The following is a 22,660-nucleotide window of genomic DNA, read 5'->3' on the forward strand; positions in this document are numbered from 1 at the left end:
AAGAAAAGAAAAGAAAAGAAAAGAAAAGAAAAGAAAAGAAAAGAAAAAGGGGGGTGGAGTTGGAGTGTTGTTTTTGTTTCATTATATTTTTAAAATGCATCCAATTATCAATGCTTCTTGGAAATCTAATTTTCTTTGGAAAACAGGGGGCCTTAACTTAACCTGGGACCGTTAGTGTTTTACGTGTTTCTATTTAAAAAAGAAATTGTATGAATTTCCCAGATACCATTGGTACTTGCACAGTTCTTTGAAGTATTATGAAGAGTTGGGTTGGTGGAAGAATGTTTTACATATTGTTAACATACATGTGGATATTCTTGTATTATTGTACATGTTTGGGAAAATATCACACAACTTTAAAAATATTTCTAAGATGTATGTATCTGAATTTTTCCTTTGGAAAATATTATATATTTTTATTTGTATTTTTTACTTTTTTAAGTTCATCTATATGTGCAGTTATTTTTGTATTGCAAGTGGTCTCATAATTGCAGTAGAGGAGGTAAAAGTACAAAGAAAAGTAATTTGGCAAGGATTACACTGCTTTGGAGAAAAAAACACAAGGGTCAGTATCATATTATCAATCCTAGATATATTCTGAGTGTCTTAGCACTGTAAATATGTCACGAGACCTGTTTTCATGAATAGTGTAAAGAATTGCGAGGTTTTAATCACCCATTTTAACTTGTTATTAATTACCACTTTTTTGTGGCCTCTGACGTAATTGAACCTAATCAAACAGCATGCTTTTTTTGTTTTTATTAAAATTTCTCCTTGTTTTTCAGTTGAATACTGTTTTGTTTTCTTTCAGTTTTGTACTTCAGTTTTTTGTTTCTTGCATGTGAGAAGTTGATCTTCAGAATTATTTTTACACTATTTATGATTTATTTTCATAATGTAAAAAGTGTGTAATTATTAAAATATCAATCCAACTGTTGGTGCTGATTTGAATAGTTATAAAGCTCTTAGTGTCGGTGCAAAGAAATTGCTCTGGTCTGTCTGGATTGGAAAAAGCTCGTGCTTTGTGGTGCTCATTTGCAGTTTAAAATCTAGTGTGGGTCATGTCAGTCAGCATTCACATTGCCACAAAAATCGGGGCCTTTGCAACATGCTGCATTTTCCTACAGTGCTCTTCCTATTCTTAATACACCTTTTCTCTTCAAAGTCAAGTCCATTTGGTCACCTTTCTTGAAGAGGCAGAAAAGATTACAGATACCTGCAAGTTAAATAAGGAAAAGTAGAAGCTTTGTTGCAAACCTTAGAGCACCCCCTCACTCTGGATAAGCTGTAGAGGTCTACGTATCTGAAATTGAAACTATTACTTATGCAAGTCCGCAGGCATCCTAGGATCCAAAGAAATAAAGCTGAAAATCACCCTTTCTATAATAGTGATGTTAAAAAATAAACCTGGACTGTTTCCTGTCCCACAAAGGACAGTGTCATGACCAACAGTACAAACTAGAGGTGTTTTTTACTGTAAATCTTCTTTGTTCAGAAAAGATGAAGCATAAGAATTATTACAAAATAGTATGTTTTCAAAAAATCCCTGTTCTCAGAAGACACATTTTTGCAGGGGTCTCCTTGAACAAAGGACTTTTTTTGAAGAACAAAACTTTGTGCAGTGGCTGTAATCTCTTCAAAGCATTGTTGAAATATTTGTGTTTTCTAAGTCCCAAAATATTTCAGACAAACAAAACACTCCCCATTTTTCCCCCATCCTTCACCTCAAAAATGTATTCACTCTAGGCTAAGACAGCATGAGCGCCATGGGGTTTTGACCTCTACTCTTAACTCTTGGTAATCTCCGTAAGTGTATGTTAATCGCATCTAGCTTTGTTTTAGACTCCTAGGAGTACTAAAAATAGCTTTGCTCCATTTCCCAGATGAGGAATTTACAGCACACAGCTTAACTTGCCCAGCGTCACCAAAGAATTGCCCTGCAAAGCCAAGAGCAGGCGCTGGTCCCAGGGGCTGCAGACACTGGCTTTGACCATTGTGCAGTCCTTGCTTCTCCTGCGATGAGTCTTGGCCTCTTCTTTCTGCTACCTTTCTTGTTTCTTCTCCTTTTGTAGAGGACAAAGAGTGGTTCTCAATACTGCTGCAGCTGTACTGTCAAGAAACAAGCAAAAAGTGTGTTTTATATGGTTTTGTTTTGTTTTGTCTGTCACTGTTTTCCCCCTTTAGCTGCACCTAGCTAAGGCATGCTAAACCTGAGCTACGCTGGCTGCCTTTCCTGAGACTACACAACGTCTTAGAGAACATTAAACTCATGAATCCTCCAATAAGGGAAGGAACTGGCAGTGTCTGTAAGACTGTGGCCCAGAAGCCATTCTCATTTGATGAAGGGGATGCAGCTTTTTGGGGTTCCTGGGCACCTCCCCCTGGATCTGGATGCTACCCCTCAACCCCGGGCCTGCCCCTGCTGTGCAGATGTGTTGGGTGGGTGTCCTCTGTCAGGGGCCTGTTCTTTCAGAAGTGAGCCCAAAATTGTCCTGCCTTCAGCAATGCCATTTTTGCCTAGCATCACTTTGTTAGCATGGGGTCAACCATTTGGACATTTCCAGCTTTTATTATTATTATTATTATTATTATTATTTCCTCCTAAGCACACAGCTTCATTACTAATGTAGTAACAAACAGTGGGCTCTGGCTACTGCTAGCACTCAGTGGTTTTCGCATTCTGTGATTTTACTGCCTCCTAGTTATCTTTAGATATCAGGTTCCCTCTAAAGTGAGATTTTAGTTAAGCAGTCTATTATAGACCTCTCACTCTGCTGCACTAATGGGACATTGACTTGACTTTCCTCTGGAGGTCAGTCCTATCCAGGTACCTTCTTCATAATTTTGTGACATCCTGAGGCATTCATAGGGCTGCAAATGCTTTCCCCTGCTTTCCCCTCTCATTCATTTAATGGAGCGCTTAATTAAATACTTAAAGGCCACTTACGTCCATCCCTGCTTTGTGGACCTACTAAACCTGGTAATCTTTACGCATTTAACAAGGAGTCAGTGAAAATCAGGAGAATGCAACAAAAGCAGCCTTTTATATACTCACCCCATGCAACTTCACCTAGTGATTTAATAACCACCCAAAAATAATTGTTAGCAGAATAAAAGAACAAAACAAAACAAGGAGCTGACAAAACATTCATGTTCCAGCAAGTAGTAACAGTCACACCCAAACACATGTGAAAAATAAAACAAGGGAATGTCAAAACATTCATGTTCCCACAAACAGTCATCTACTTTTTTGTCGAGTTCTGCTGGTTCCCAGTCTGAGCACTCACAGGATGTTCTCCTCTATCTCCCTTTTCCTGGCTGCAGGAGAAAAATGCAGTGCTTCTAAATGTTTGCTCAAAACTCAGAACTTGGATTCTGTGTTTATGTGTGTACACATATATGCGTTTATCTAAGCATACAAATAAATACATGGTCTGTATTCTTAGGAAAATACTGTACAAAACCTGCTCCAAGAGATCATGTTCTGCCAGTACAGTTGTACTCAATGTGCTTTAATTTGTGTCTAAGGTCAAAGGTGGTCAGAGCTCCTGTCACATCAACTAAGACTCAGGTTTTGAAATATATACATCAAGATATAATGTCCAATAGCCAATAAATATTCCTATTATTTTGTATGTTCAGATTACACCTTGGCTGAGTTTTCCAAGTACCCACACCTAAACAAAGCAGTCATGAGCTTTTTCTGGCATTACCTTTTGTCTGGCTGGAATAACAAGTACCCAGCATCTTTTTGTGCACTTGTAGGAACTCTCCTCTTTGTGGCATAATAATTGTTGTGAAGTAATCTTATCTGGTTACGATAAAATACATAGATATGGGGAAAACAAAACAACAACAATCCTCTCACTATTATCATATCATGGGTTGGAAGGGACCTCAAAGACCATCTCGTTCCAACCCCCCTGCCATGGGCAGAGATGCCACCCACTAGATCACATTGCCCAAAGCCCCATCCAGCCTGCCCTTGAACAAACACTTCCAGGGATGAGGCATCCACAGCTTCTCTGGGCAACCTGTTCCACTACCTCACCACCCTCATAGTCAAGAATTTCCTCATAACCTGCAATCTAAATCCCCCCACTTTTAGTTTAAAGCCCCTCCCTGGAGCCTTCTCCATGCTGAACATCCATAGTTCTCCCCAGCCCTGGATGCAGCACTCCAGGTGGGACCTCACAAGGGCAGAGCAGAGCGGGACAATCCCCTCCCTACACCTGCTGCCCACCCCTCTGTTGGTGCAGCCCAGGACGCAGCTGGCCTTCTGGGCTGGAAGCATGTACTGTTGGCTCATGTCGAGCTTTTCGTTCACTAGATCCCCCAAGTCCTCTGCAGAGCTGCTCTCAATGGGTTCTTCTCCCAGTCTGTGCTCATGTCTGGGATTGCCCTGACCTAGGCGTAGCACCTTGTTTTTAGACCTGTTGAACCTCATTAGGTTCACATGGGCCCACTTCTCAAGCCTGTCCAGGTTCCTTTGGATGGCATCCCTTCCTTCTGTTGTATCGACTGCACCAAATGGTCCACCCTTCAAATCAATCTCTCTCCAATTTAGAAATAAGGCTGTTGTGTGCGCTCATGTCAGAGGCCTTACGGAAGTCCAGGTAAGTGACATTGGTTGGTCCATTAGCTTGTGTGAATAAATTTGCCTTAAAAAATCTGGAACTGCAAACACTACTGGCACATTCAGCACTGAAACAATTCTCTACTAAATTATTCATGAACCAACAAGTGTGGACATGGCTCTGAAAAGCTATGCTGCTGTGAAGCTCGGTAAGGTGAACAGCTGTAATGGGTTTGCTTCTCAGGACGCAACAGCAGCATGTTGATTTTCAGAGGCACGCTAACTCCTTCAACAGCAGATGGGTGGAAGGCACTTACTTCCTTGTAACTGATCGTAGTAACATTTGCTTGTTTTCATCCACCATATAAAGAGACGGGAAAAAAAATGAATTAGGATTTTCAGAGAGCAGTAATTCTCTGTATCATGGAGAAATAGCTGCTATTATTTACTTCACAGCATCATGATGGAAGGTGGAAGGAGTGGAAGAGGAACAAAAAAAACAAGTGACGAGGTGCCAGAAAGTCCTGGGTCTCTCTCTCTGCTAACTGGGGGGGGGAAAGACCTCCTCCTCTGCTCTACACGTGAGACTTGGCAGGCTTGTTCCTGCCGATAATATTAAGAGAATGTTCAAAACCCATGAGTCAAGAGGGAAGGACATTTTTCTCGATTTAAGTCCCATCCTATGACTCAAGGAACAGAGGAGCAGCCTGCCTCCTAACAAGCTATTTCATGTACCACTCTGAATTTTCCCAGTAAAGTTTAGTATTATGAACAAGCTTTGTTTTGCTAGATCTGGAACAAAAAGTCCTGGTATAAGCAGGACTGGCTGCTGATGCATCTTTATAAAGGAGCAGAAGCACAGTAGCTTGTATATCCCTTATATCTCTCTGTGGTTCAGGGTTTCTGAGAGAGCAGGACCAGGCAGGATGGTGTAAACAGCAGAAGTTTTTCAGAGTTAGCATTTCCAGCAGCCCTGGAAGAGGGACAAGGCTGTCTGCAGCACCAACAGAGGGCAGGGACACACTGGGTGCAGGAGGCTCGTGTGTCCTTAAATGCTTCTGACTCAAACTGCATGCTGTCAACAGTCAACAGGGAAACAGGGAAAACAGCGAAATGATGCCTGGGCTCTAGCTCTTCTGTGCATTATCTGTACAAAGGGATTGCAGCATATAATGTATACAACTTGAACTGCAACTACCCTGTGCTACTTGTCATTTCCCAGCTTCCAGAGGTATAGGCAAAACAGAAAAGCATTACAGCACTCCTGACAGGCTCAATTTGGGCACCAATAGTCCAGGCTCAATTTGGGCACCATCAGCTCTAAGTGCCTGTTCTCTTCTTGAGAAGCCCCCTCGGTTAGTCTCTGCTGCACCTCTGTGCTGCCGGCTGGTGACACCAGGATTCTGACGAAGCAGGGATGTGAAAGCTGTTGAGCTTCAAAACTGACGTGGTCTGAAGAACACAAGGCAAAGAAAAAATGCCTGTAGGAAAAGGAATGCTGGTGCTCAACTAGAGAAGCTGAAAGGAAGATGGCTTATTTGGCACAAAAATAAGGAGGTGTGCTTCTTCACCTGAAAAAAATGGAATGACTAACTGGGTACAAGAAAAGATAAGTATCCTCAGCTCGTGAACGTGTGGATTTGCAAATGTGCCCTGAGAAATCATGCAGTCTCAGTGCTGCAGGTGGCACAGATGAGCTGCAGCCAGGGTACAGCGGGACATGAGTACAGGTTTTGCCCGTGCGGCTCAAGGAGGAGGGGGTGCACCCACGGCAGAGGGGAGGAGAAGCCAAGGTGCTGGGCGGGCAGCCTGCCTTGCTGTTTGCAAAGGCAATGCCTTTAAATGTCAGTGCCTGCTTTTCCCAGGGTGTTTGATGTCCCATGAAAGGGTCACCAAGGGTATCCATGAAAAATTCCCCCCTGACCCAACTCACGTCTGTGATTTAAGCACAGAACAACAGTTCACAGGAGGTTGTGGGACTAACTGCAGGTAGCTCCTGCCTGCACTGAAATAGGACGTGCCAGTGCGTCACTGCAGCGGGGCTACATCCCTGTTATACCCACGGACAGAAAAATATAGCAAAAAATGTAGCTCTCACTAATTCGCCCTGCTTTCTGGGAATAGATATATGGATACTGTATAGAGGTACACACTCACAAACAAATCCTGGGAGACGAGCTGTGTAGCCACTGTTACAGCTCTAACCTTACTTGAACCAAGCCCCTGGGGTCCCCCACCACAGCGTCTGTGATTTGGGAGCTGGAATGAGAAACAGTAAGCAAGGGAAGGAGGGAGACGGAGGAGGGATGGAGGGAGGAGAGGTGGAGGGAGGAGGAGGGGTTTCGTAGCACCAGCACTGGGATAAGAGGCGGAGATCCCAGCTGAGCCGTGCTGTTCTGTGCCATGCCGGGCGGGATGGAGGAGCGCTACAGCAAGGCAGAGACCCTCGCCCTGCGGAACAAGCACATCGGGTAGGGGCAGCAGGGGCGGGTGGGGAGCACGGTGAGGGTGGTGGGACCTCGTCCTGCAGGAGCTGAGCCATCTCAGGTTCAGCCAGAGCCCAGATGCACTCATGAAGCTTGTGTCACACCAGCTTCTCTATAGGGGCCAGCTCAGTGCTAAGGGAATCTTGCTCACGTTACACTGGCCTGTGTAGGGCAAAGAGAAGAAGACCTGCAGAAAGGGCTGACCTAGCAGAAGAGCAAAGTGTAGTCAAGAAACAGCCCCAGTGATGATGACAAGGTATCCTTCTTTGAAGTGGAGCAGAGGAGTAGCCAGAGGCATCAGAAAAAGATGTGTGCAGCAGGACTATAAGCTTTGAGAAGGAAAGAGAGTGGATGACTTCACTTTCCAGGAGTTGCCTCAGGGCTTTACAATTTGGTGATCACAGTGCACCCGACTGAGGGGATGCATTTCGTAGCACGGGGTTACCTGGAAACAGCCATGTTTATCTGAGACCACATAACCCTTTCTGAAAGTTTAGAATGCTTTCCCTCTGCTCAGCAATATCATTCAACATAATTACATAGCTGGCATGTTCTCCAAGAGAGAAAAAAAAGTGGGTGGGGGGAGAGAGAGAGTTTAAAGAGGGCTTTGGATAATGTCACGTGGAACCTGAGTTTTGCTGGAAGCCAGCATGAATTAGGTCCTTATAAAAAGCTGCTTTTAAAGATGTTGTTCAAAGCAGTTAGGAAGAAACAGTGAGATTTTAGGTGCCAGCTCAGCACCTCTGAAAATAAAGCCTGCAAGGCATTAGCATTTTGTTCTTGAACATGACCTCTGTGCAATAGAGTCAGCCCTTCTATAACGACTTTTTGGCTAGAGCATAAAACAGCTCTTAACCACCCAGTTTTATTCCCAGGGAGTTAAATGGCAATACATGATGTAAACAACCAGAGTTACAGCCTACAAATGCAGTGGGACGTGTAAGGACCTGGAAGGACTTGCAGTCCCCATGCTCACATGGAGCCCCTTCCAGACAGGGATTGAGGGTGCCCTTACCCGGGACTGCTGCTTTCCTGCTGTGCCAGGGGGCATTCATCAGCCCCATCTCACCACTGCTCTGCAGATGGAGGCAGCTGTCACCAAAAGAGCTCAAAGGAGGGGGGAATGACTCAGAAAACTAAAACGGTGTTATTTTATACATTTTTTAGGCCTTCCTGCAAAGTTTTCTTCGCCAAGGACCCTCTGAAGATAGTGCGTGCTCAGGGCCAATATATGTTTGATGAGACTGGAGAAAAATACTTAGACTGTATCAACAATGTTGCACATGGTAAGCAGTTTATCTTGTAAGACTGCTTCTGCTGCTTCATTTCTAATAGGAATTGTAATGCATGTCTTTCAAGTGATGATGACAGGGTCACAGGGCTTCCTTGTGTGGTTCAATAGCAGACTGTTTGCAAGTAATACTATTTTCTTCTTTAGTTGGCCACAGCCATCCATATGTGATAAAGGCTGCAACAAAACAGATGGAACTGCTCAATACAAACTCCCGGTTCCTGCATGACAACCTCGTTCAGTATGCTCAGCGTCTTACGGCTACCCTGCCAGAGAAACTCTCTGTGTGCTATTTTGTTAACTCTGGGTATGTCTGCTTACTTATTTTTTCATTAAGGCTATTTTCTCCCTGTTCAAGATGGACACACAGAACTAAGAATTTGTTAAAGTAGGACTTAGTAATAAGCAACAGAAATATTTCCAGTACTGATTGTTTGCAGGATACTTTGTCTCTGCAGCTGTCATATTTGATATGATGGCTCTGTTCAAGAGAGCCAAGGCATGAGACTGCTCTGCAGCACATCAGGCAATGGGAGCAGAGGGGCTGCTGAGGGCCAGGCTGGAAGTTTGGGTCTCCGCAGCAGGAGCAGACTTGTGTTCTCTGCTGCCTGATGGCTGGGGAGGATGGAGCCATCGTGGAGGCAGGAGACAGGGCCAGCATGCTCTGACACTTTTGGGGGGTTTTATGGCTGTGTTGTGCTTTCGGCTGCTCGCTGCTCTGAGATGTGGTCTCATTTGTGCCTACAGGAGGTAAATGTCCACAAACAAACTGGGGGAGGGAAATGAAGCATCTCTTTGTTTGCTGTTTGTACAAAGGGCTGTTTTTTTCCTCGCCCTCTTATGTGGCATTTACAGTCACAACCTTAGCATTGTAATCTGTATAGAAAAAGAGCCTGCTGTGTGCTGTGTCCCCTGCCTCCCCTTCTGTTAGCATAGATTTTAATTGGAAGCCCTTCCTCACTGTTTTGTGGCTGTATCTGCTGTGGTGCAGGTCTGAAGCAAATGATCTGGCTTTACGACTGGCCCGGCAGTACCATGGACACCAAGATGTGATCACTCTTGAAAAGTAAGTACATAGAGCAGCTTGTGTAAATGCAGCCAGCAACTCCTGCAATTACTTCAGAAGTGGCTGTGCAGCAACCTGCTGTTTGTACTGTACTGCCTGCTGAAAGAAAGGCTTTGTTGCTTTCATAGTAGAAGAGGTCAGGAAATTAGTTTCCCTTTTTCACATTTGGATAAACACAAGTTCTGAAGATTTGTGAAAAACAGAGATTGTCGCTTACCCCAGAAGGACAGTCACCTGTTACAGGGCATTTCCCACAGAGAATGACAAAGCAACTCATGCCAGAGACATGAACGTTAGTTTGAAACATCACTGAGTGGTCTAGCCACTGGGCTGTTCTGGAAAAGGGCTTTCTGTTTGTGATATTCTGCTGGAAATGCTTCATTTTGGACTTGAGGATCTTGAAGGTCTTTTCCAACGTAAATGAGTCTTTGGTGCTATGATTCCATGGTTCTAAATAAATAAGCATTCAGTGTTCAAAAAGGATGACCTTGGAGCTCTGCAATGGTGTTGATTTCCTGCTGCACCAATGCTCAGCTCTTCTACATTAATCACAGAAGCATACATGCAAAACTGAGCAACTCCAAAATCAGGAGGAACTGAAAGGGGTGTCAGTCCTGAGGAATGTTCTTGACCAAGTCTCTGGGTCTCCCTAGCCTGGATGCAATTGTAGCATTGGTTACACTGCTGTTGGACTGGATCTTTTCCTCAGGTCATGCTCAGAAAATCCAGCCAACTGCAGGAGCACATCTGTGACTGAAAGGCATAGAGCTTGTTTGACTCAGCTGTAGCCAGATCCCTGTTAGCCCTCCTTGATTCACAGGGACACGATTTGGAGCCCCTGACAGTAGTTTCAGTCAGGAGAAGCTGATGATGGAGCTGGCTCAGTGACTCAACTGCAAAGTCTTGCCTGCCTGAACACCACAGGCCCCCAGTTTCCAGGGCTGTGTGGGGTTTTGTTATAGCTGTGGCCCCAGTCAGGGTGGATTTTTTGTCCTTTCTTTGCCCCCATTGGCAGTCTGTCGGACTGACAGAAAGGAGTTAAGAAGAGGAAAGAAGGCAAAAGTATCCTATTTATACAACATGTCCGCTGCTTTTTGACTGTGACTTGTCTTTGTTTTGGGTTCCAGTTCCCTCTGCTTCAAGTTTATGGCTGAATGAAAGTGTTTATTCCCTGAATTAAGCTGCTTTATGTTCAAAAGACTGTGCTTCCTCATTTCTAGATCAAATTGGCCTCAATAGTAACTTTCTCCAGCATACTTACAAAGCTTTTATATTCAAACACTGTTCACCCTTATCCCGTGACTGGCTTTGGCCAACCAGTCGGGCCTTCAGGGCAGGTAGGAGTGTGCTGCTGCTGTGTAAGGACCACAACCTCTGTTGCAATGCAGACTCTTGAGAGGCTTTGCAGGGGCATTAAGGCCTAGTTTACAAAGCTTGGGTTGGCCAGAGCAGGGCCCGAAGGGTGGCCATGAGACAGCAGGACCTGCCCTGCACCACTGTTCCTAACTGGCCAGGGCAGCCACTTCAGAGGTGGTGCTATCCAGGGGACATCACCTGCCTGTCCTCATGCTGGCATCTGGGTTTATGCAAGAACAAAAGCTCACCCCTGGTTCCAGTCTTGCTAGCGAATTAAAGCCAACAGCAATTTCATATTGCCTTTGAGAGAAAGATTGAGAGAATTAAACTAAGATCCCATCACAAACTGCTACTGTGGTACAAATACAGCCTCTTATTCTGGTTTATTTATAAGCAAAATGATAAATTTAGCTCTTCTATAAATTTGGTGACTTCAATATTTAACACTCATGCAGTGCTTACCATGGCCATGTTACATCTCTGATTGACATCAGTCCCTATAAATTTAATCAGCTGGGAAAGGACAGCAAGAAGGAGTTTGTGCATGTGGTAAGTGCGCTTTTTTTTCTTTCTTTCTTTCATTGTTATGCCTGTTATGCGGTATATTCAATTAGCTACTTCTGGCATAAATACACTTTCAATATACATTCATTCTGCTTTGCTGATGCCAGCGTACATACACTTGAGTGTTTGTCAGTGGACTTAATACAGCAAAATTGTTTGCTTTTGGATTTCAAAGAGAGTCCTCATTTGCAAGGCTGAATTCATTTAGTAGTACACTACAAGTTTTCAGAGTCATTGCACTGTACAGATGCACAGTTTGAGGAAGGTAGCCAATGTCTGTTGTGTTAATTTGGCAAAAGATATGCAGGACTTTTAAGTCTACTTCAAAAAATTGGAAAGACAGAGCCCATGTGCACACAGTTCTGGGTATAGAGCTCATGAATATTCACCTGAACAAGCTACCGTTTGATTTCCAGCCTGATCTTGTATATCTTACCATGACAAAACAACACTCTCAGCTTAGAGGAGCACACCAAACTGCTCACAGGTCTTTCTGAACTAGACCTCTTGGTGTTAACCACACTGTCAGATTAGTGCCCTCCTTTTATAATGCTCCAATTCCTTTATTTACTTAACTTCTTCCTACATTGTTTGTGGAGGCTTGAAGGTCATACATTACTGGTCATTACTGCGATGAGGATGCTGGAAATCAAGTGCCAGACTGGAAAACCCAGTTCTCCAGTTGCAGGAAGAGAAATTCCTGCAAGAAACTGATATAAGTTGACAGATGAGGACTCAGTATTATGTCTTAGGGGAGGGGAGGAATGGGCTTGAAGAGGCGGATGAAATAGATGGCTCTTTCAATATTTGCATCCAGTAATGCTGAACACATCACAGGGCTGGCTTTGAGTTCAGGCTCCTGTACATATTTTTGTGCAATTCCATGCAGAAATTGAGATTGTGCTAACTCCTGTTATGTATCTGTGTGAAAAGACAGAACTGTACCCTGTTACAAAATCTTGACGCAATGAAAAGAAAGAGAGTAAATATTTCACAGAAAGATTGCCTTTAAATATATATATACATATATTAAATTGGTCTTTTCAGGCTCCTTCTCCAGATATCTACAGAGGGAAATATAGGGAAGACCATCCAGATCCAGCAAGTGCTTATGCTGAAGAGGTGAAAAAGATTATTGAAGAAACACAGAACAATGGACGCAAGGTGTGTGTCTCGTGCTCTAGAAATGCTGAAGCTTCATTTATTAAGAGTAAAATGGAGGCATGAAACAGGAAACTAAGCACGTTTCTCTACTTAGTTTCCCTTGCTTGCCTTTCATTTTCCTGTGATGTATTCTGTCTTCAAAATGTGCCATTTTTCAACCTTATCATAATTTTTCTAGGTATCAGTGAAAGGACCAATTATACATTTGTAAATGAGCAGATACAACCAAAATAGTTTAATTCTCTATTTTATGCATTGCACCAGTAGACTGTAAATATCTTAAGGCTCAGGCAAGCTTTGAGGTCAGCTGAGAACACAACACAAGTTCTAGCAAGGATATATAAAAGGAATGGAGAATGAAGAATGGAGAAAATATGGAGAAAAAGATAGATAAAATCTTGATAATATATTTCTGATTCTGGTAGCTAACTTCAAAGTCATCTGAAAAGATGAACCTTTCAATCATATAAAACATGACCGTGATAAAAACAAATCATTTCTAAATAGGTTTGCTTACAATGTTTGTTAATATTTTGTATGCATATTGTAAGCATAAATGCTTTTTGTAAGCATTTAGAGATATGTAGGGCTTGATTCAAAGCCTCACATTCAGTGGAGATTGGAACAACATGTTCCCTTCTAGTCCAATGGACTTGTATCACTTGTCGTTTAATTTCTTCATCAACTTTTTTTTTATCCTCTACTAACGGATAGTTTTGTGTTTTTTTTTTTCTTCCCTTGTTTCCTTTCTTTTGCATATTTCTTAGGTTTTGGTGACATAGACCTGTGGCAGGACAAGTTGTGCTAAAGGCTAAGCCTCACATGCTATGGGAAGCTTCGTATTCTTTGGCCGTAGCATGCCTCTTCAAATATAGTATACGGTTCTTTACACGTTACTGCTCGGCCTTGTTTCCAGGAAGACTGCACCAGCCCAGAGAGACTTCTTGATGCTCAGGGAGGGGTTCACAGTGGTGTGGGGATGCAATCCCTTAAATAGCAGACTTATGCTGAGACTTTGGGGTAATATTGTATCTCTGCTGCATAGACATATTGACAAGAAATGAATTTTGATGTTCCAGTGTGTCTGATCTGCTGCTCTTGCCCTTCCTGACTTGAAATAACTTTCTTTTTCATTCCTAGCAACTGGAATTATTTCACCTATAGAATTTTTCTCCTCTTATGTCAAGTGCCTCATGCTGATATTTCACTTCTTTAGTTATTTTCATTAGGCAGGGGTGCCCAAAGCATAGCCTCAGGTCATCTTACAGTTCAGCTTCAACCCAACTCTACCTGGTGTTAAAGACTGAACAATTAAGCTGATCACCACATGTACCTCTTACTGGAGATTCCTGGCATTAAGCAAGCTTTATTCACCTCTTGGAGAAAATGGCAAACACTGGCATGTCTCCTGTAAATGGAAATCTGTAAATAAATTTACAGAGCTCCCAGGAGTCTGTCTGCTGACACGAGTAAGTGTCTTCAACTTTAATGGCTGTAGGACCGGGGTTAATGGAGGTCCTTGTATTCCCATCAGGTTACAAAGGTGGCTCTGGCTACTGCAAATTTGGGCACCCCCAATTTAAAAAAAATGAAAAAATTCTCTAGCCATAGCTCCTCGAGAACCCTCAGATGTCGAACCCATTGTGTGATTAAATCAGGGCACACATTTAAGCATTTATTTCTAGACTGTTAGATGTTTGTGCAGAGGCTAGGCAGATGAACATAGCTCTTACCTGAGTTTGTTTTTTGTAGATTGCTGCCTTCATAGCTGAATCCATGCAGAGCTGTGGAGGCCAAGTAATTCCACCTGTGGGCTATTTCCAGAAAGTGGCAGAGTACGTACATCACTTTGAAAGGGCATAGCTGAAAATTAACCAAAAAAAAAAATGTTTTTTACTATAGTCTGATCCAATCAAATCAACTATCTTCCTCTCTTGCTCTTGGTTATCTGTGGTTTCTTCCTGCTTTTTGAAAAGTATGATTCCACTTCTATTTTTTATGGAACATCAGCTGACTAATTATTTTTAGCTGGATAATTGTCTTTCCTTTTCTATCTTTAATCTTCAGGCCATAAGTATGGTAGAAGATGAAGTTGAACCATCAGAGAGGTAGCCCTGCAGTAAAATTACAGTACTCCTATTTTGCATCAAAATACTAGACGTTTTTTGTCAACATTTAGTCAACTAATATTTTTTCAATTGAAATAGCTACAGCTTTGCTTGAATAAGTTTCCAATTTCTGTTGCGCACTCCAGCTCTGGTTTGTCACACTATATGCAAAACAATTGGCTTGAATGGAGTAGCTGTGGATATCTGTCAGAAATTTGATAAATGAACTATAGGTTCATTAGGGCCTGAGTAAGAGCCAAGTCAGTGAAGGACTCAAGTAGTACTTGCAGTACTTGTAGTACTTGTAGTGCTCAAGTACTATGACAAAGGATACATTCAAGTTGAGTAACTCAGGATTCACAGGTCTGGCTTTGAAAGCCGAGTCCTGGCAGCAGTCTTTGGAATAAGAGAGGAAGAACCAACCTCTTCTTACACGGACTGCTGGGATGTATGCCAGGGGGGTTAGCCACTTATGCAGTCTCTGAGCATGGTTGATAGAGCAGCAGTACTGAAGTTCCATACCAAGTTGTGTTTCAGCAGACACATTCTTTTTTATTGTCTAAACTGGTTTCACACTAGAGATTTTCTGTACTACCAGCATCCTTGTCCTAGACTCAAGACCAGTCAGCAAAGTTAGTCACTCAAGCTATTCTATTTGTTTCCAGGTATGTGCGCGCAGCAGGAGGTGTATTCATAGCTGATGAGGTCCAGGTTGGCTTTGGCAGAGTTGGGAAGCATTTCTGGGCTTTCCAACTGCAAGGCGAAGACTTTGTGCCTGACATTGTCACCATGGGAAAACCCATTGGCAATGGTCACCCTATGTCTTGTGTGGTCACAACAAAGGAAATTGCTGAAAGTTTTGGTGCCTCTGGTCTGGAGTATTTCAATACTGTAAGTTTGTACATGCAAGTTTGTCCTTTTGTTTGTTTACATTTAGCAGTTACCAGTTGTTCAGGTGATTCAGCTAACATCTGCATCCATCACTGCATCATATTGCTAAGAGCTCAAGTCAGTCAAAAGCCAATACCTAGGAACAAATGGAGAGGCTTTGAAATATGCTCTCTATCAGGTGGTATATCTTAAAATAGACCAGCATGACTCTGGCAAGTCATGCAGTTCATCTCATAGCCATATGGATAACTTCCTTCTTATTCCTCCCTCTCCCTTACCCCCCTCTGAAATGCTGCCCATGTAACACTTCATTTTCTAGGATAGGCTCAGCAATGGGTGCTGTGCAGGTAAGGTTCATGCCCTGGAAACCCTGCTGTGCAGTCATCACCTAACAAAACAGTGACCCTTTCTTTCAAAGGAGGTTACACCCTACAGTTGAAGAAATACCAGATCTGTCACCCAGTGCTCTTCACAGGAGTATTTTGCTTGCATATATAGTCTATGAACCATGAGAGCAGCTTCAATACTTGAGCTGTGAAATCTTCGAATTACTGAAACCCAAAACGGAGGAACAGGGAGCTCACTCCCTTGGGCTTTGCTACACTGCTCAACCATGTGCTCCACAGCCTGCACAGCACAAAATCTTTAAGTTTTTTTAATTTTTAAATTCTTTAAGTTTTCCTCACTACATGCTAAGTAGAAGACAAGCAAAAACTACCCAGATAGACATGGATGAATGTTTCTGATGGGTGTTGTTTCCCTGTTGTCTTTACTATCAGTTTGGAGGCAATCCAGTGTCTTGTGCAATTGGTTTGGCTGTACTGGAGGTAATAGAAAAAGAAGATCTCCAAGGAAATGCCACACGTGTAGGAAATTATCTCCTAGACTTGCTGGCTGAACAAAAGGAGAAGCATCCCTTAGTGGGAGATATCAGGTAGGTGGCATTTCAGTGTTTAGGAGAGAAGAAATGATGAGGGAAAAAATAAAAATAAAAAAATGTCTGGGATGAGGAGAACCCAGAAACAGGATTATGTTCCACATCTTTGAAACTGGACTACCCAAAACTAATACTGTAAATAACATGTTTGTAAAGAAATGTTTCCATTCTGCTGTTTAGCTGGGGAATAAATGTAGCTTAAAAAGGCTCTGGGAGCAAGTAGGAGAAAGATCCACCACTATGCCCAGTTGCCAGCACACTCTTGGGATGATGGAGACACTCAAATCTCTGGACCATTTCATTTGGAGATGTTAGTGTAGGTATCCCCCATCTCATGTTAGAACCATGATAACCACTCTTAGTTTTTTGTTTTTATTATTATTATTGTTGTTGTTGTTTTTCATTCTTGTTTTTGGTTATCTGTCTTCCACATTACTTTGTTTTGAGGTTTGCAGGATAAGAGAGCAAGAATATTCTTACCTGGCCATGTAGCCTCAATGAGCCAGTTATATTTATTCAGAATTAGCTGTTATCTCACATCTGAAGTAGCAAGTGCCAAAAGATAGCTAAACAGAAAGTCTCATCACTTTTTTGTTCTTTCCTCTCTTGCACCCCAAGAAAGGGAAGTGCAGTTGTTAGGTCTACATTTGAGCAGAAGGCTTTGATTCCTGACGCTGGATTTCATTTTTCTATGTTTTATCTCTGCTCCAGGGGCATTGGATTGTTTGTTGGAGTGGATCTGGTGAAGGACCAACAAAAGAGAACACCAGCCACAGCTGAAGCTCTTCACCTTATTTACAAGTAAACGTTTTCTAATGACTACATGCAGTGATCAAACCCTCCTAATATTCCCTAGCAGTTACACATTAATTTCAACTTAAATTTCTGTAGCTTCTGATGACATGGTATTAGAAAAAATAAAAATTTCAAAGTTGAACTTTGCCTGAAGAGTCTGACAGGGCACAATATAGTTGTATACCTGTGTTTAACACAACTGTTTCCTCTTTCCACAGGCTGAAAGAGCAGAAAATCCTCCTTAGTGCAGATGGACCACACAGAAATGTACTTAAATTTAAACCACCAATGTGTTTCACTATGGAAAACGCAAAACACGTAGTGGGGAAAATTGATGTACTTCTCACAGGTACATATGGTTTAATGGTCACAAGAATACTCTTTGTTGTAGTGACATATTAGAAACACCAGTCACAGTACAATAATGCAGGCCATTACATGCAAGGAAAAGGAAGCAAATACATTTCCTTTTCCTTGTCCAAGCTGCTGTTCTCAATGCCATTTACTCAAAATAAATTAAAAAGCCTCAAATATACTTCAGCCAAACTCCTTAGGCAAAGTCCTGCTCTTGATTCTTCCTCTCATAGGCTCAGTGTTCTTATTTATCTCTGGTCACATATGCTATGTGTTAAGGAGCATATAAATTAATTCACCAGAGGCCTGAAAGACACTGGTGAAACTTTCCATAGTGCTCTGCTTGTTGTTTTTCTTTTTCTTTTTCTAACTGCCTTCACTGAATATGATTGCCTCACTCAAATTCAGCCTGAAGGTTTTCAGGCTCTATTTATCTTCTACCTGGAGACCAGTTCAGGGGAAAATAACATCAGGATATGGATATTTATCATTAATAACATATTATTAACATAACAACTTTCCAAACCCATTCTACATTGAACACTCCCATCTCCTGAGGTTAGAACAACTGGGGCTAGACTAGCACAAACCTGCAGGATTCAGCTTTGAAAGGTCTATCTATAGGGTATCTAGGGTCTATATACCCTGTGCACTGGCTAAGCTGCTAAGCTCATGCTATTTAAACACCCACAGTCCTGATAAATTAATCATGTTTCCTTAGAAAAATGTTTTAGGAAGTATTCTTTATTATTCAGTTACTCTCCCATGGCATAAATGCTCAGAGGAATACTTGATTGGGTATTTTTTCCTTCAGCTAGCAGTTAAATGGACTGTATGCTTACTTACACCTGGTTCTTTTTATTATTTTTTTTTCTTAGAAATTGAAGCGGCAACTGGAATGAAGACAGGAAACAACATGCCTGCGAATGCACAATGTAAAATAAAAGTATGTTCTTTTTTTTTCTTTTTCAATTTTATTCATATAGGTGTTTGGTGAAGCAAATGACCCTCATTTTTGATGGCATGAGAGGCTCTGTGCATTGATACTGAGGTCAGAACTACTCTATTGAAAGGAGCCTGAGAGGATTGCGTTACTGGGGCAAATCTAAAAAGAGCTGACCTACACAAACCTACAACAAGGAGCATTTCATAGACAAGTCCATTGCCTTGTCTGCCTTACATATATGCAAATACAAGCAACCAGATCTTCGGCAGCACACAACTGTGCGCTCTTAAGCAGTCAAGAATTTCACCAGTTCTAGGTATTGAGTGCTACCAATGGATATTTGGCTTTCTAAGCAAGGCTTCAGCCTGGAAGATTTCCAGTTTTTAGGTCATACCAAGGATTTAGTTTCCACTGTAGTGGAATCTTTATGAATGGCTGACATCCAAATTAGGACTCCTTAGGTTGCAGCACTGGCTTTGGACAAATCATATATAATTTCTCACACCCTTAAAAATACATGTCATCCACTGTGCTATAGGAAAGCTCACTGAGGTATCCCTTCACAAATTTTCCAGTGATGCTGCAAATGGCAGAGAGGCAAGAGCACAGCTATCTAGGGACACAATAATCAAGGCAGAGATCAAATGGATTACTGGCTATCTGGATAATAGATAAATCTAGATATGGGGTACAAACTCTTTCATACATTTGTACACAATTTGTTCTATTTATTTCAAAGGTGACAGGTTACTCTTCAGAAAAAGGAGAATCAGGCAGAGCTTCTTAATGGGAACCAAGTTCAATGCCTGTCTGTTGAAAGACAAGCTTGTGCCTTCGTTGATATTTCATTTGTGTTTCAGACTAATTCTCAACTGTGTTTCAGACTAGTTCTCAAGCAGAGTCCGCAAATGAAAGCACCAGCAATACAAATGGAGCTGCCTGCAGACAAGAAAATGGTTTTTACCCTGAAAAATGCTCAGTGCCAAGTAAAAGAATAATAACTTGAAGATGGAAAGTTTTCTTTTTCAGTTTGAATTTGTTTTCTATTTGCTTTTGAGATGAAGAGTGCAATAGTCTGAGTCCTAGGATTTGTCTGAAGCCTAGTGCTACCTTCCCTAAATTGACTAAATACCTGTTAGCTTTATTAGGAGTTTAAAATACATTTTCAGATATATGAGAACTATACCATGTGGCCTGAAAGCTACATGTGACAGAATGGGCAAGTGATTCATGATTGCAATGCTGATTGCAGGCTTGGCATAGGTAAACAAACTCTGTGAAATATGTAGATTTACTCATATTTCACAGAGTCTGAATTGCTTAACCACCATACAAGAAAACCACCAATCCTATGAAGTTTAACATGATGAACTTCACATGCTATTTTTACAATATTTTAAATTTCAATATATAATATTGAGATGTTAATTACTTTCCATGTTTTAATGGCTGAATTAACAAAACAATACTTGAGAGAGAAATCATTATCTTCGTATGTATCTTAGGTCCTATGGACCATATTGCCAGCTGATATAAATTGGTGTAACTTTGTTAATGTCAATGATGCTCTACCAAGAGTCTACCTCTGTGTTTAGAGGCACAATGTTCATGCAAGCCATTCTTACTTTGTGTTCAAAGGAATGAGTATGGATCATAATTTTCTATCGGTAAAGCAACTTTTATAGAGAGCTATTTATATAGAGTCAGATTTTAGCTTTTCTTTTTTTCAAAAGTTTATATATTGAACCCTCTAAGTCCACAAAATATGCAAGAACAGTATAGATAATTTCAGATGCACTGAAATGAGGCTCCCAGGGACAGCCCAGCTTGCATTGCCATGGATTTTAGATGTTTTGAAAGCCATGGGAAGTACTGCCTGATCCTTCTGTAGCAGTTCTGTTACTTTTTGTCAGAGGTGATGAAGAGTTGCACGCCAGTTGCACTGGATCCTGAACACATAAATGGCTATGCTAACATTTGATAGATTACTAAAATGAGAGGACCTCTGCATAAAACATGCATGGAGCCACTTTGCAGCCACTGCCTGTCTTTGCTGGAGATATTCTAGCCTGACTTGTGCCTCCTTGTCGGTGTTAGATTTCAGTGAAAGCGCACAAGCCTTGTTTTTCTCTTTTAATATATGCACAACTGTATGCTATGGAAAACACTGAGGGCTTTACATGTGGTATGTACTTCAGGAAAAAAAAATCTATTCAATTTTCATACCCTGAGTTCTGCTGTTTCATAATTACTGCTAACACCACCACCAATATGACTGAAAATTGAACACCTTATTTAATTTCATGTTTTTCACAATTTGCTATATTAATATATTTCCGAAGTAACTTCATCCAACATCCTTAAGCTGGCTTATTTTCTATTTCATGATTCTTAAATAATTCCATAAAAATAAATCTCTTATTTGTAATTATGAAATCCTCCACAGAGGATTTTTTTTTTTGTTTCAATTCCGTTCTTCAGTAACACCCATTTGATGAGGAAAACCACTTCAGTTTTGGCCTGGGCTTCTCTCCATGCCAAAGCAAAGCTGGCTTGGCTGTGTTTCCCTGAGGCTCTATGTGGGCCTCTGCTGTACACAGCTCTCACCCTCCGTGCTGGAGGTTATCTCAGCTGCCACAGATCCACTGCTTGTGGGGCTGTGCTGCAAATGGGGCTGGGCCCTGCCAGGACCCGTGGCACAGAGCTCCCCATCTGCACAAAGGCCCAAGTCAACCTCCTTTGGAGGGGTGGTAAAGGAATTTCTTCCAACTAGATAAACCACTGACAGACTAACGTAGTCCGAGTACCAACATACCAAAGGCGCATTTCCATGGCACTTTGCTCAAAATCAAGGCTGCCACTGTGCTTTCTGCAGATGCCTTAATGTTCCCCTGTAGCCACAAATTGGCACTAGCAAATCCATGGTTGAATCACAATTAACCTACCCTTTGAAGCTGGGGAAAGGATCTTCCTTACATGCTACTAATTGTCCAATGCCTTTCGTTTATTGTCAGCAAATTAAATTACCTGAACACGTTGCACCTGTCTCCTTTCAATTAAACAAACAAACAAAAAAACTTACCCATTTCTTTCCCTTCCCACCCACTTTTCCTACCAAGGTATGTGTCTAAAGGCACAGCTTAGGTCATTCCCAGTATCAAGTGAGGGCTCCTTACATTGTTCCTCACCCACAGCATGCAGAACAAGCAGCATGCTGTTCCCAGTAACTGGGAGGGTTACGTTCAAAAGAACACAGCCCAACAGCCTTATGGCAGGTCATTAACATCTAATTTTCAAAAACATGATGAAGAACTAGAAAAATATCCAATTTATCTAAATTTGGAGGGAAATAAAGGTTGCAACTTCATAAGCACAAGGGGTCTGGGTCTCTACCTGTGTCTTGTTTCTGCACATGCTAAAATTACATGGAGAAACAATTGCTCCAGTTGGATAGTGTTTTAAATCCAGTTTCTGCTTCACAAAGCAGGAAGTTCTCTACGTATCTGTTCTGCTAATGGTAGCTAATCATGCAAGGTACAAGTTTCCAAGAACAGATAAATCTTCTATTTCCTTTAAACAAGAGAGGCAAGCACTTCTCTGATACACACTTTTATATGAATTTATATGGAGGAACCAATCCACCAGTTAACAGGAGTTGAGCTGGTCTTACAAAAATTACTATTACTGTTTTTTTGTTAATGTTTTTGCAGTATCTCAGAGTCCCCAAACAAGATTATGTGCAACCCCTGCTGTGAAGGGTTTACTAATTAGAAGAGACTGATTAAGGATGAGAGTAATTAAGGCCAAACATGAACAGTTGTTCTGGTCAGTTGAACTGATCAAATATGTTCTGTCCACTGAACAGGTAAAGTTCTTCCCCTCCCCAACTTCTTTGTTCTCCTTTTTCCTCTCCTGTCCTGGCTGTGCAGTTCCTGGTTCTGGCCAAGTGGTTCAGCCTCCACCCCAGTCCTCGCATTTATCAGACACCCCTGTAAGCCAGTTGCAGAAAAAAATATGCACCTCCCTTTTTTTTTCTTTTGCTATCAGTTTTCTGCGAGGCCAATGAACACTTGGAGGGGGTCCGAGCCTGTGCAAGACAAGCAGCAGGAAGAAGAGGCAGTGGGGT

General features: G+C 41.8%; 1 protein-coding gene across 1 annotated transcript; it reads left to right on the forward strand.

Moving 5' to 3' along the window:
• The first annotated feature begins 6,906 nt into the window (after positions 1 to 6,906).
• On the forward strand, positions 6,907 to 21,571 carry LOC118166089 (ethanolamine-phosphate phospho-lyase-like). The gene is made up of 13 exons (XM_035324703.1): positions 6,907 to 7,047; positions 8,230 to 8,348; positions 8,501 to 8,660; positions 9,345 to 9,419; positions 11,231 to 11,324; positions 12,387 to 12,503; positions 14,256 to 14,338; positions 15,277 to 15,502; positions 16,282 to 16,436; positions 17,151 to 17,240; positions 17,453 to 17,583; positions 18,467 to 18,534; positions 19,418 to 21,571. Exons 1-13 carry the CDS (start codon positions 6,980 to 6,982, stop codon positions 19,538 to 19,540), a joined length of 1,509 nt encoding a protein of 502 aa, XP_035180594.1. The 5' UTR covers positions 6,907 to 6,979; the 3' UTR covers positions 19,541 to 21,571.
• The last annotated feature ends 1,089 nt before the right edge of the window (positions 21,572 to 22,660 follow it).

This window comes from Oxyura jamaicensis, chromosome 4, assembly GCF_011077185.1.
Source record: "Oxyura jamaicensis isolate SHBP4307 breed ruddy duck chromosome 4, BPBGC_Ojam_1.0, whole genome shotgun sequence".
NCBI lineage: Eukaryota > Metazoa > Chordata > Aves > Anseriformes > Anatidae > Oxyura > Oxyura jamaicensis.

Bases quoted from the DNA above. Each gene is read 5' to 3' on its own strand.
- LOC118166089 (XM_035324703.1), top strand. From the start codon at position 6,980: ATGCCGGGCGGGATGGAGGAGCGCTACAGCAAGGCAGAGACCCTCGCC. The intron at 7,048-8,229 runs GTAGGGGCAGCA...TACATTTTTTAG, and splicing joins CTGCGGAACAAGCACATCGG to GCCTTCCTGCAAAGTTTTCT. The intron at 18,535-19,417 runs GTATGTTCTTTT...ACTGTGTTTCAG, and splicing joins ATGCACAATGTAAAATAAAA to ACTAGTTCTCAAGCAGAGTC.